Source organism: Taeniopygia guttata, chromosome 4, assembly GCF_048771995.1.
Source record: "Taeniopygia guttata chromosome 4, bTaeGut7.mat, whole genome shotgun sequence".
Lineage (NCBI taxonomy): Eukaryota > Metazoa > Chordata > Aves > Passeriformes > Estrildidae > Taeniopygia > Taeniopygia guttata.
Genome location: NC_133028.1, coordinates 69,268,352 through 69,282,368, shown reverse-complemented (window position 1 = coordinate 69,282,368; position 14,017 = coordinate 69,268,352). Strand labels below are relative to the sequence as shown.

Here is a 14,017-nt window from a genome sequence, read left to right as displayed (position 1 = left end):
GTGAATTCTTCAGTGGTACAGCCTGGGGCTGCTTTGGCAGTACTATGTGACTGTTTATTTTCTAAAGGAAAAATGTCTGTGAATGACATTCTGGTACCCTCAAAGCGAGAGACTTCAGAGTTTCACCTAATCTTGCATTAGGATCTGTTTACCCTGACCAGAGCTTCCACAGCAGTGAGCTTACTAAAGTCTGGATGTCTATCCTTTTATACTGGCCATTGATGGCATAATACACTCCCACACTCAAGAAGATGCATGAGAATGAAGGCAAACAGTGCTTAACAAAGCTGGTTATTTTCTTCTGATAGATAATTGTTATTTTAGACTCATCTCCTTGCTAGCTGTGGTTAGATTAAATATCAGGTTTATGTTCATCCCTCATAATGAGTTACCCTTTGCAGGGGTCTGTGTGAATATTTGTCAGTGCTACAGCATGCTTGTCTGTACATACTGCTTCTTAATGACTTTTTAATAGTTCTTGATCAGTATTGAAAAGCTTTTTATATGTTTGCCAAACAACCACAGTACCTATTTTTATGCAAGTAGCTAAAGGTGCTGAACTGATTGCTATTTATAAAGCTCACTTGAAATGTGAAGCAGTGAGACAGAAATCCTCATCTGATTGTCTGGGAGTAACTGGAGAAACCTGGTAGTAGAAAATGTACTTGGGCACAAGAGAGGCCATCTGATTGTTGATAATAAGTGTTAATATATTTAATTGCAGATTCTTGGCACTGTGGGACATGTTGCAGCTGTTTTGATTCTGACCAAATGGTCTTCCCTGCATCTCTTTTGTGGTTTTGGTGACACTGGGCCAGTCTGCAACGTTGGAGCATTGGTTGGAGAACATGGGATCTGGTAGTTCTGTAAATGTCAATTACAAGTACTCCCTGCAGAAGTCTGAAAATGGTGAGTGATTCTTAGAAAAGTGATCTTATCCTGTTTTTTCCTGCCTGTGCTGTTGGGAGGTTGCACTGAATGTGTTTCTCCTCTGGGTTTTCTTCACAGCAATTAAGTGAGGTTCTGTCTTTCAGTATCCTGTGACAAGGCTTCTCAGGTGTCAGCAGAAGACAACAGGCTTGAGGAAATAACAGCTATTTAGACGAGGAGTAGGTTAAAATCCACCCAAGCCTAACTAGAGATGAAGCAACATTTAGCATTAACACCTGCTGGATGAAACACTTTCTGGGTAATGCAAGTGTTGTGTCTGCTGACAGTGAGAGAGATGTCACCCTGCTGCTTCCCCTGGATTATTTTCCAAGGCTCTTACTGGTGCAGCCAAAATAAATCTAGGTACAAAGAAGGTGAGATGGTGTGGCTACAAAAAGCTGTAAAGCAAAAGTTGTGTATTTTGTCCAATTACATCAGCACAGTGCTCTTAATCTCTGCTAATAATCCAGACGTGTTTATGGCTCTCAAAATTGTGATTTGTTTTTTGAAGCCCTCTGTAATGGTATCAATTTTGTGGGTGTGTGCCTGTGTCAGCTGTGGAACAAAGGGAGTTGATTAGGAAGACCTTAGATATAAGGAAGAGTTCAAAAGTAAATAAGCAGTCTTTGTTGTTTGAATCATGCAGTCATGAACAGTGGCAGCACAGCAGGATGGGGCAAACTGTTTGCAAGTGCTTGGAAAAGAAAATAAGGATTGAAAGTGGGGATAAGGTTGTGACTCACACTTTGTTTGCTATTGTCCATTATTGAACAACTCTTTTGATGTAAGTTAGACTTACCTGTTACCCATAGCACCAGAGGTTCATAGCCTTTCCCAACAAATTCAGGTTATTTTAAGATGAGCAAGTGTAACACAACACTAGTTACTTATTTGAGACCTTGTGCTACATCTGATAGCTCAGCAACAGTTTCCCACGGCAGTAAAGCCTCTCTGAATTTGGCTCTCAACACCTTTCAGATTTGGCCATTTGCAGCAGGGCAGTTGCTTAGGCCCTTCTGCCCAAATCCAGCATGCTAGATGTCATCCCTGTCCCCCCTGTCCAAGGTCTGAAGCCTGTTTTCAATGGACAATGTAGAAGCAGAGTTGCTAAACTGGCCTGGCTTTGGAGTGAAGTCTGGTTTGAGTCCTGCCACTTTGCTATGCTTTCAGCAGCTTATACGATGCATGGTTTGGATCATCATGAAATGTGGCTAAACCTTTCTCTTAGTTGCTGATTTTTCCCCCCAAACAGATACAAATACTGCCAGATACAGCTCACCCAGGTAAACTGCTAAATTAGAACACCTGGCTTTTTCAGTTGCAGAGTCAGTCTCCATAAAAGCAGAGTAAAAAACAGTGCCTTGCCTGTCTGGGGCTTAAATGCTGTTGATGGTGGTATTTATGTTAACTATGCACTTGATAACATGTCTTTCATAGGTTTGAAATACATAATGTGTTTCAAAGGTTTTGGTTGTCCTTGCTATGCGTGGAGTTAACACAAGGAATTTTTTCCGAGCCCAGCTGATCAGTAACCGTTTTCTCAGCAAGAAAGAAGGCAAAGAATACAGAAGTTATTCCCGAGTTAAAGCTTGCCAAATCTTACCTTCTTGCCCACGACTTCAGGGAGTCTCGCATCCCTACTGAGCAGCAGCTGTAGATCTTCCTTTTTTGTGCTCTGCAATTCCCAGTGCTGAAAGAGAATTACAATTTAAAAGGATCATTATTTTCAATATATAATCCACTGAGATACCATCTTTAGGGAAGGGTCTCTGTTTCCTGCTGCAGTACCTGGAGGGCCATTTGTTGTGTAATTAATGCAAGCTGATTGAATTAATATGATCTCTTTATCTCTTGCCAGTGTACAGCCTTTGGGTAGGGGTGAGGGATTTTCCCACACACCTCCCATTGCTCTCCCTGCTTTGGTGAATGTGACAGAGGAATAAACTTCCTGCAGCAGGCCTAGTTCCCTACCTCTGTTGTTTCCCTTGGATTTTGAAGCCAGCCTGTGGATACAGCAGTCATCACTTTCTCCCCTCAGCTAAAGAAGACAGAGAAGCAGTGTTAGAAGATGTTTTAAATGTGGGGTTCCAGAAAGGAACAGGAAGGGGCGCAGTGTAATCCAAATGGAGATGCCAAGTAGCAGAGCAGGTCTGAGTGGGATCAAGGACAGTTAAGGAGGATGAGAGATTCTAGATGTAAAATTCTGTGGCAGAACTTGAAAAAGGAAATGTGAAACTGTACCCATTTACTTCACTTGAAATAGGCACATACATCATCTGAAATAATTTTTGAAGGGAACACACTGGAACTGGGAGAATACAGAGGCTGTGTTTAAAAGATCAAAGGGCAGATAGCCATAGTTTGGCAGGAAAGCATCTGGTGTCAGCACTGTCTGTGGCTTGAACCTCAAACAGGTACCTGGAAATTGTGGCATCTCATTCATTCCGTGCCATTAATGGCCCAAGTTCTGCTTCCTATTTTTCACTGTGGGTGTGGTTTTGTCTTTATTTTATTGTAAGGCAATGGTATGTTGATATTTATGCTACTATAGAGTCCTTCTTAAGTTTTTCCACAACTGCAAAAGCTGAGGTATTTATCTGGCATAAAGAGAGGTTAAAAACCCCCATATTTTTAAGACTCTAGAAGGAAACTTAGTACCCTGTCTTCCCCCAACTCTTTGCGTGGCCTCAGTTAAACTTCTGGTTTCCTGAAGCCCCAGCACCTCAAGATGGTAAGATGGACATAAAAGTGATCAAGGTATGTAGAAAGGGAGGATATTGTAATAATGCTGAAGAAGATGTTAGGACTTTCAGGCCCTAATAATTTGTTAACTCTGGTGCTGAAGGAACCAGCAGCAATGGCTGGAAGTGCTTCAGAGGTCTCTGGTCAGGTAGGGTCAGGTCAACCTCTTGCAAAAAAGGCAAAAAGAAGAGGGGTTTTTGCCCTTAGGCACAAGAATACAATTCCTGGGAACTTTTTCCTGAAAAGGAAAGGTTGTCTTCCATGCTCAGGAGTGGGGAAGGAGCTGTTGCAGGTGCCTCAGCTGCAGACAGTGCCACTCAGCAGCTTGGTTCTGTTCTTGTCCCCCAGCTTTCAAGGCAGCTGTTTTGATTCAGCAGTGGTACCGGCGCCATGTGGCTCGGCTGGAAATGCGCCGCCGCTGCACCTGGAGGATCTTTCAATCCATTGAGTATTCCTGCGAGCAGGATCAGATCAAGGTATGGTGCCGAGGAAAAGAGCAGCTAGGAAAACACACAGGAAGCTGGTTTCTGTGCCAGACTCTGCCTTTCTGGCTGCTGGCTTGTAACCCTCTAAGTGCTTCAGTGGGCCAGGGACTGGGTTTCCTGCCCCTTTTTAGCCTATTGATTCCCTGCCTGCATGTGTTGCATGTAATGAACCTCAAAAGCAAGCCACAAGAGTGATTTTACAGAGTCTTTTCTGGAGTCTGAACACAGTAGGCAAGTCTATTTGGTTTGTTAGGTTTTAACTTTGATTAAAATTCTCTTACATGGCTGCTTTGCTCTCAGAGAGAGGAAGGGCTCATAGCATACTTCTGCCTGTGGCTGAAGGTAAAGCCACTGTTTTGACTTCATTTCAAGAAAGTCAACACTTAAACTGGTACGATGAGAGTTGCTGTACATATCACACAGCTAGAGAAGGGCAGAGGTAAAACTACAGAAAGATTATTATGATAGGTTGATATTCTGTTGAACTTCCTTCTGGGGTGAATGATGGGCTTTCCCTCTTCCTGCAGCTTCACAACTTCTTCAGTTACCTCATGGACCAGTTCACACCAAGCAGCAGCAAAGAGAGTAAGTTTGTGTTCTATTTGCAGATGTGGCACAAACAGCTCCAAAGGCTGCACCCTGCATAATTCATTGCCCAGTGTTGGGCAATCTTCAGGATGGCACATGTGGCCGAGAGTCTCAAGAGTGATGGCATCAGGATTAGAGATTGAATTGTCTGGAGACTGTGAGCTGTGTAAGGGATCTGGGGCAATTCCTGCTCTTAGGAGCTGGAAGGATGCATAAAGGTTCAGTATGTTCTCATGGAATCACAGAAAGGTGCCCACTGCACATGGACATTTGTCTCCGCAGCCTTTTCCCCACTGCAAGTGCTGCAGCAGTGCCAAGCAGTAGCCAGCATCCATGGCTGCAATTGCTCCTGAGTGCCAGCCTAACCAAACAGCTCTTCTGTAGCAAATTACTAGGATGGTACCTGGAGCCACTTAACTACTTTTTTGTCTGTTTCTCTCTTTTTTTTTTTTTTTTTTAATCAACCCCACTAATCTGCTGTCCAGGGGATTTTATCAGTCGCATGTTCATAAGTGGGGAAAGTTACAAAGAGGCAGAGCTGGAAAAATACTGTGACTATGAATCCATAGAGGTGCCAGACTCCTACACTGGACCCCATCTCTCTTTTCCACTCCTCCCTGACCATGCCACGGCCTTGCTGGAAGCTTTCCAACAGAAACAAGTAAGGATCCCAAAAAGGTACCATGCTCTCCCCTTCTTTGAACTGGGGTGTAGGATAGATGATTTGGTCTTAACTTTCTTACCAAGCTCAATTGACTGGAGTATAACAAGCTGTCTGGCTCTTAAACAAAATGGGGTTGAAAACTATATGGTATCTCCTAATGCCATAGAAATGTTCTTCTTCCTGAAAATATATTCCTGACAAAACTGAACACTTTATATAGGACTGTACCAATATTAGCCTGAAATTCATTTTAAAAGGGGAAAATCAGCAACAGCTCATGTTGAGACTTTTCATCATTTTTTGCTCAAATGTCTCAATTTGTAAATAAGTATAGGATGGCCCAGAGGGAGACAGCCAATTACAATGTTTTGTGCTATGCAACTTGGACTCCGGTTCAAAATTCAAATTGTGAATTTTTTTACGAGGAAGCTGAGTACCACTCCAGAACTAACAAGACAAGCCTTCATACAACTGCAGTGCTCTGCTGCCATCCCTTAGCTAATGTGCTACACTGCAAACTAGGCCAAAATATCCCTTCTCCAAAAAGAACTTATAAACCAAATGTGTCTCATGTTCCAGCTGCATTAAATGCCTATACCCTGGCTTTAAGCATATCTATCACTGCAGGACATGTGGTCACTCACAGACTGGTTCAATATGGAAAAGCTAAGGAAGATCTAGAGGAGCAACTTTCTTCCTGTGATATTGGGCTGGAATTTCTGCTGCTCCTGGAGGTGGTGTAGCCTAGTGGGTATCGTCTTGTACACAAGGTGCTGGGGCTTTAGGGTTGCCTTGCCAGCCCTCTCAGTGCCGAGGCTGGGCTGCCTTGTGCAAGTGTCTGCCATCCTGCTGTTTCCCAATATTTCCCTCATCTTGTTTGTAAGCCCATAGGTCAGCACAGACTGTCATCCCATGGAGAATTTCTACCATCCAGGCTATCCTGGTGGAGTCTTTACAGCCACAGTGGTGCTGCTCAGAGGCCACTGATTTCCTGCTTTAATCCCTTCATTTTCTCCTAGTAGCAGCTCCATGCTCGTTATGTCTTAAACCTCCTGCATGAGACCAGGAAGCACCTCAAGCAGTTGCCAAACATCAGCCATGTCTCCACCTGCTACAGCGAGGAGGTCACCGTGTGTGGTGGGTGCTTTGCAGCCTCTGGGGTGGAATGCTCCTATGGGAGGGTGGGGCAGAGAGAAAATGACAGCAAGAGCACGCTGCCACCCTCTGTAGTAAACGTGGAACACAAATGCTCTCTATAAGCAAAGTGTGTGGTGCCCTGAGAGGCAGCTGGGTCTGTCTGAAATACCCAGGTGGCCTTTTTTCTCTCACCCCAAACTTGGAGTTGTTTTATTAAATCACAGAAACCACATCCAGCTGAGGACTAGTCACAAAACTTGGTAGTGGTCTGACCTGTTCTGTGGTCTGGGATTATTTAAAGAACAAAATCCTGGAGCTTTTCTGGGTTAGCACCAGCGTGTGCATGCAGATCCAGAATGTTAACGCCTCTTTGTGTCCTATAAGTAAATTTGAGACAAAGCTTTTCACTTTTTTCCTACTCTGACTAATGAAAAATACATAGCACAGACTCTTGCATGCAGTCAGCCTCTGGAAAACAAACCTCTCCAATATTATGTTAAATGAGAATTACATTGTTATTTTGAATGCAAAGCTTCCTCCCATATAATGACAATCTTGTGCCATGTTGTGCCACCACATAAGATAAATGAACAAAGCTTCAAAATCAGTCTTCAGCAGATGGTGTAGGTTTTTTTACTGTCCTTCTCAGACTTCAGCTCAAGCCTTACATTGTATCCTTGTTCTCTAGGCTTGCACTTCCCAAAGTATTTCTGTGGTGATTAATTAATAAAGAACATAGTTTGTAGCAAGTTACATATTGGTGCTTTTTTAAAGTTCAAGGTAAACATACTGTGACTCATCTCTTTGTGCCTGTCAGGAGACTTACATGGCCAGCTGGATGACCTGTTCCTCATCTTTTACAAGGTAGGCACCAAATTTGGAGAGGGAGGTTGTCCAAGCATTGCAATGGGTATCCCATGGGTCATGTTGAGATATGTTTGCAAAATTGGGCTGTTCATGTGCAATTCTCCAAGTCAATTAGATTGGTTTTAAATGGCTTCACAAATCAGTAGATCAGTCCCTTACTGACTGGGAAATCTGATATCCATGTCCATTTATTAGTGCAAATGGGTGTTTTTCTAGTGCTGATACCACTTTGTGGCTGCCAGTTTCACTGCTGGGGCCCACAGGATAAAGATGAGCAATGATCTGTTGTAAATTGGGACAGGAGCAAGAGGCTGCAGCTGCGGGGGGGGTTGGGGGGGGGCATATGGACACCTTGGAGAGGCCTCTCTGGTGACATCTGCCTGTTCCTTGCTTTTACAGAATGGCCTTCCTTCCCCTTCCAAGTCCTATGTGTTCAATGGGGACTTTGTAGACAGAGGCAAGCAGTCCCTTGAGATCCTTGTTATCCTCTTTACCTTCCTCCTGATCTATCCCAAGGAGGTTCATCTCAACCGCGGGAACCACGAGGACCACATGGTGAACTTACGGTATGGCTTCTGTGCAGGGCTGAGCACCATTTCGAGGGCCTTGTGCAAAATCCCACTGAGCTTCCTTTCTCCTGTTCCTTTAGCTATGGTTTCACCAAGGAAGTGATGCAGAAATACAAGGTAGGCCTATGTTTATGTCTCATTTACCATGTGAGATGTGCATTTAGAAGACTTGATGCTTTATCTCTTTTTTTCTTTCTCTCAGGTGCATGGGAAGAAAATCTTGAGGATGTTTCAGAATGTCTTCTGTTGGCTGCCCTTGGCCACCCTGATTGATCAGAAAGTTCTCATTATTCACGGGGGCATCTCTGACACCACTGACCTGGAAATGCTTGAGAAAATTCAAAGGGACAAAGTAGGTTTTATTCCCAGTTATTGCAAGAGAAAACAGTGTTGCTGATTTGTGGTGAGAAGCTCATTTCTACATGCCAGCTTAGCTGTTGATAAGACAAATCTAATAGATGGTCGCCCTGGACAAGGTTGTGTTCAGGTATAGGCTTTGGTTTATTAGTGTGCATGCAGGAGCTGTGAAGGGATGAAGCACTCTTGGTTTATGGAATATGTGCTGGTGCTGAAGTAAAAATACAGTGATAATGAGACACTGTCCCACAGTTCCTTAGCCTGTTTTTACCCCCTAGATTTCCAGAAGTAGTTTGATAAATCATTTAACTTGTTTCTGCCTCACTCACCTGGTTGGGAAATACCCCTTTCCTTCTCCAAATAAAATCACAACACTTGCTTTAGTCATTAATGCTTCCTTTGCTCTGCTGCCTAGTTCCCTTTGCAGATGGGACCTGGACATGGGGCCCAGCTCCAAATCCAGGATGGCTTGCCTGAGGATGGCACTAGTAGTTCTCCATAGTCAAGCAGCAGTTGATGGCAAGAAAGGAGTGAGGCTTGGAGGCTTGGATCACTTGAAGTCTGCCAATGGAACACATTAGAGCTGGAGGTCTGGGTTTCATGCTGTGTTATCAGCTCTGTTTCTCTCATACCTTTCAGTTTATTTCTGTGTTAAGGCTGAAGAAAAGGAAGGAATCGAGTAGAAAACCACAAATAGAGGCCGTAAATGGGGAGAGCGAAGCAGGCACTGATGCAGCAGGGAATGAGGCAGCTCCCAGGTTATCTCTGCAGCCCCAGTCAGCCCAGGCTCCCAACACAGCCAACAGGCTGGAGTTCTCCAGGTGGCTCCGGCAGACGGTGCAGGAGCAAATCGACACATGCCGCCGGCTAATGGACATCAGCGAGTCAGAGCCAGAGGAGCTCACCTATTCCAGCGTGGTCTCCTTGAAGGATGTGGATGAGCCGTGCTGGACTCGCCAGGAGGAGTGGAAGCAGGTGAGGAGTCTTAGCAGGTCCTGAGCTGGGTGTGCTGTGGGTGCCTCCTGCACCAGTTGGTTGTTCAGTGGTAGGTGGCCAGGAAGGACTGTTCTGTGAGGCCATGGGGATGTTTCACTGGGTACCTTTGTTACCTCCTGGGAGGAGCAGCTAGGGACTTCCTTTCCTTGTTTTTCCAGCCTGGGAGTCTCTTCTGTGCACTCTGAAACCACTGCTACTTAGTTGACATTACATGTGACCTTCCAATGCTGCACACCTTTTCACTTCAGTGCTATATATTGAAGTCAGGGTTAAAGGGATTAAGCCTTAATCCACACAGTGGTTACTGAGTTAGCACTTTTATTTCTGGAGATTGTGGGAGGTCCTGGCTAGAGAACAAAGGCGTTTTATACTAAGCCTGCTAATGGCCTCCGGATCTGCTGGTTGTTCTTGCCCCAGGACTTGTGTTTTGGGATGGAGCAAGACAGGCAAGGCTCTTGGACATCTTAAGGCTAGCAAAGACAAAGCTTATATCTGGCCTGAGTTATGGACATCCCTCTTTCCCCAGGCACTTTGGATGTGCCTGTAGCTCATGGCAAGCAATATTGCCACTTCTGAGGTGGCCCAGGTCTGTGACAGTCTTCAGCTGGAATGCAGGAAAAATGTCTGCTCCCTGGCACTCTGGTTTAGCAGTCTAGGGAGGGATTCTGAGACTGAGCTGTACTTGCTTAGTGAACTTTTCCAATCCTTTCAGGTTTTAGACATCCTCTGGAGCGACCCCATGCCTCAGGAGGGCTGCAGAGAAAATAAGGTGCGAGGTGGTGGCTGCTACTTTGGGCCTGATGTGACGGAGAAGTTCCTTGACAAGTACAGCTTGCAGTTCCTCATCCGCTCTCATGAGTGCAAGCAGGAGGGCTACGAGTTCTGTCACAACCGCAAGGTCAGTTGGGGGTGGTGTGAAGGGTACTTGGGTTTCCATCCTGCCAGGGTGTGGTTTCTTGGGAGGGTGGCTTGTCTCAGTTCTGCATTTCTTCCAGTGGGGCTTTAGGCACATGCAAAATCCTTGAACAGGCTTATTGGGAGTTAACTGAAGTGTGTTTCCATCTGAAGTCTTAGTTCAGGGGAATCTGGAGCCACCTGCTCTGCTGGGGACATGGCTGTGCAGGCAGACCACGTCCTTGTGTGTGGTGCTTGAGAAAAGATCTGAACCCACTTTTGCCATGGCCCCCACTTAGTGCAGCTGTTCCCGTAGGTGAGCTACAAAAGGGTGCTACTGAGCTGCTGCAGCCAAGTTCTGTTTTCAGAAGATGCACAATCAGGTCAGTGGCTTTGTCAGGGCACTCCAGCTCTGGAGAGTGGAATTGTTGGGAGAGAGCACAGAAAAATTGAGGAAGCCCAGCATGTGTAACCAGTGCCACCCATGAGGAACTCACACCTGGCATGGTTTCCAGGCCAGCTGCCAGCTGTCTCTCCCTCTTCTCCACATAAAATGGTGCTTTCACAGTCTGTGGACTCCAGGGGGGATCAGGTGTGTTGCTTACACGTATAAAAATATTACAGGATGTATGTGCTGACTGCAAATGCCTTTTTTTGGGATTAGGTGCTGACCATCTTTTCAGCCTCAAACTACTATGAGATTGGCAGCAACAGGGGAGCCTATGTGAAGCTGGGACCAGACCTCATCCCCCACTTCGTTCAGTACCAAGCAAACAAGACAGCCCATATGCTCACTATGACTCAAAGGCAAGGCTTTCTAGTTGCTCTGTATTCGCCAAGTCAAAATTCCCAAAGGGAAAACTTTGTGAGCTTTTAGAAAGTTTGACTCTGGAGATGAACTTTCACAGCTCGATTTTCTAAAGAATAGCTCTACAGGAGGGATTAAGGTTTGTACTTGAAGTTACTGCGGAAAGCTCAAGGGTTGAGAAGGGATTGTTAACAAAATTCCAAGGGGATTTTTCTACAGCTTGCTGATTTTCTTCAGCTCCTCTTTTCCATGTCAGGTTTTAACCTTTGACCTTTGCTGAGGTTCTCTTTTGCATGGTTACTTCACAAATGAATGCAGGGACTTGTGGCTGGGAACTGTGCCCTGGGCATGCAGTGCCTTGTCACAAGCATTGAGATGCACCTGTAGCTGTGCAGAGCAGTTGTGTGAGGCTCTGGGCATTCCATGGACAAGCCAGGTGGAGCACTGGGAGGGAAGGTGCAGTTTTTCTTCTCATTCATGACAAGTCCTTCAAATGCTTCTCTCTGTTCTGCATCCTCCAGAATCAGCAGAGTAGAGGAGTCAGCCTTTCGAGCCTTGCGGGAAAAGCTCTTTGCTCACACCTCAGCCCTCATCACTGCCTTCAGGTCCTATGATGGGGACAATACAGGTAACTCAGAGCTGAGGGATGTGTGGGTTCATTGCCTGGTTGCATAGGGCTGAAGGGACTGAGTTTGTGGCTGGCTGGGAGACTGCTCACTGAAGTTGTCACCAGCTGTCATGGGCAGGCTGTATCAAACCTTGCTGGAGGTAATTTGCTATTACTCAGTCTCTGTGGATGCCTCTGAGTGACACCATAAAGTGGGGGTGCTGGAAAAGCAGGATATCATTAGCCTAAAGTGTAGTAATTGAGGATAGTCCTATAGCAACTCCTTGCAGCTGGAGTACTGATGAAGCCTTGGGAAGATGACCTGGAACATGTCTGTTGTCACTTGAGAAGGGCTGGGATGAAGAGCCCCTTCATCCCTGGAGTCCAACTCACTTAGGAGAGTAAAGAGAGGGATGTCTTTGATGGCAGTTGTCTCTGTTAGAGCCTTAAGGAAGGAGCTGAGAGTTCCTGTGGCAGACAGGAGTGCTGTGTTGATGCAGTGACCAAGAGTTGTTGCTGCGAACTGTCCATTGGTGGGCTGGGGGAAAAAAGGGATATGGTGGCTGGCAGAACTGCTCATAGGGAAAACTGCTTTCTTGCTTTCTTCCCTGCCAGCACAACTGTTCATAGGAATCCAGCTCAGTTGTTACAGCCACTGCTAAAATGGGCAGTGGGCTGCAAATTTCTAATTAAATACTCAAGAGTTAGTGTCTCGCATTTGTTCAGATGTTTGCAGCCTCATAGCCTTGATTTGTTACAATGATGAAAAGCTTGCTGAGGCTTGGATGGGAAGCATATGTATGTGTGCCTGCACTGCAAAATAATGCTGTGCTGTCAGCAGCACCTAAACTGTATGTCACTGTTTCAGGCTTTGTCTTTGCCTTCATGTGCTTTCTGCTGCCTGTGTCCCAGAGGTGTCTCCCTTTTGTGTACAGGAAAGATCACTCTGAGCAACTGGGCAACAGCAGTGGAGTCAGTGCTGCGGCTGGGACTGCCCTGGCGAATGTTGAGGCCACAGCTGGTGCGCAGCACTGAGGATGGCATGCTGGAATACAAATCCTGGCTGGATGACTTGGCCATGGAGCAGAGGAGCCAAGAGGTAAGCACTCAGCCCCTTCCATCAAAGCATGATGTGAACAGCTGCTCACCAGATCCCTCACATGTACAAATTGTCAATTGTAGTACAAAAGGACAGTGCATGGTAACTGCATAATCCAAAATCACACTGTAGGTGACAGGAAGTCTTGCCTGAGCTCAAGTATTCCTGGGGCACCCAGCCTGTTTTTACAAAGATGATGGATGTGAAATCAAAATTTAGAAGTAGTTCTGGATGCAGGCTTGTGGGTAGGAAAACTATTCCACTCTCCAAGTAGCAGTTTCTTAATGATGCCCAGCAAATGCAGCTCTGCAGTGGTTATAAAATGCAGCCTGGCTCGCTGTTAGCCCCTAAGAACGCTGATGGGAAGGGACAAGTTGCTGATAGTCTGTTCTGCAGCTGCACAGAGGATCCAGGTATAACATACCTGGTTGATAAGGCACTGTTGGCAAATTCTTGAGAGCAAAAAACATTATTGTTTGTGGAGACATCTGCAATAACAACTCAGAGAGAGCAGAGGTGTCAGAAAGACAAAAACTGTGATTGTGTCTTTCAGCACATCCAGTCGAGCTTGCTGGAAGTCATTTATCGAAACAGATCCAACTTAGAGACCATATTCAGGATCATAGACAGAGACCATTCAGGTAAGCACATCTGCAGGGCCTGTTGGTCACTGCCTTGTGTTCCTTTCTGCTTTAGAGCTTCCTTTAATATGTGTACAGGTGCTTTTATTTAGGCTTGGGTCCTCCTGCTCCCTCCCACGCTTCTGCCATGTCCATTTGTATTATGCCTCTTTGCTGCTTTAAGTTGTGTTTCAGCCAGTGTTCTCCACATTAGGAGATCTAGCTGCAGCATGTAAAACACTCCTCCACAGGTCTCATCTCCTTTGAGGAATTCCAGCAAACATGGAAGCTGTTCAGTTCCCACATGAACATTGAACTCACGGATGATGGCATTAACGACTTGGTCCGCAGCATTGACTTCAACAAGGATGGCAACATTGACTTCAACGAGTTCCTGGAAGCCTTCCGCCTCGTCAAACAGCGCCCCTCCTGAGAACCTGCCGAGGGTTGCCATGTCCCATGCCTTGATTTCTACAAAGCCAGGACTGTCCCACCTCACCTAGAGTGTGCCTGCAGACGGCAAGCAGGCAAAGGGAAGGCAGGTGCCCAAAACAGACATCACTGTAGGTGATAGCTGTAACCCACCTGGGGAAGCTAACAGGTGAAATAGATGAGCTGCACTTCAATTCAAACTGCTTTTAAAAGAAGCTATGT

At 45.7% G+C, this 14,017-nt stretch overlaps 1 protein-coding gene across 1 annotated transcript; it reads left to right on the top strand.

Moving 5' to 3' along the window:
* Positions 1-717: 717 nt before the first annotated feature.
* PPEF2 (protein phosphatase with EF-hand domain 2) lies at positions 718-13,931 on the top strand. Its single transcript, XM_012573234.5, has 16 exons — positions 718-909; positions 4,021-4,148; positions 4,685-4,742; positions 5,231-5,406; positions 6,432-6,546; positions 7,364-7,410; positions 7,813-7,979; positions 8,063-8,099; positions 8,185-8,334; positions 8,979-9,314; positions 10,048-10,233; positions 10,894-11,036; positions 11,559-11,665; positions 12,580-12,743; positions 13,297-13,384; positions 13,615-13,931. The coding sequence occupies exons 1-16, from the start codon at positions 849-851 to the stop codon at positions 13,794-13,796; spliced, it is 2,145 nt and encodes a 714-aa protein (XP_012428688.4). The 5' UTR covers positions 718-848; the 3' UTR covers positions 13,797-13,931.
* The last annotated feature ends 86 nt before the right edge of the window (positions 13,932-14,017 follow it).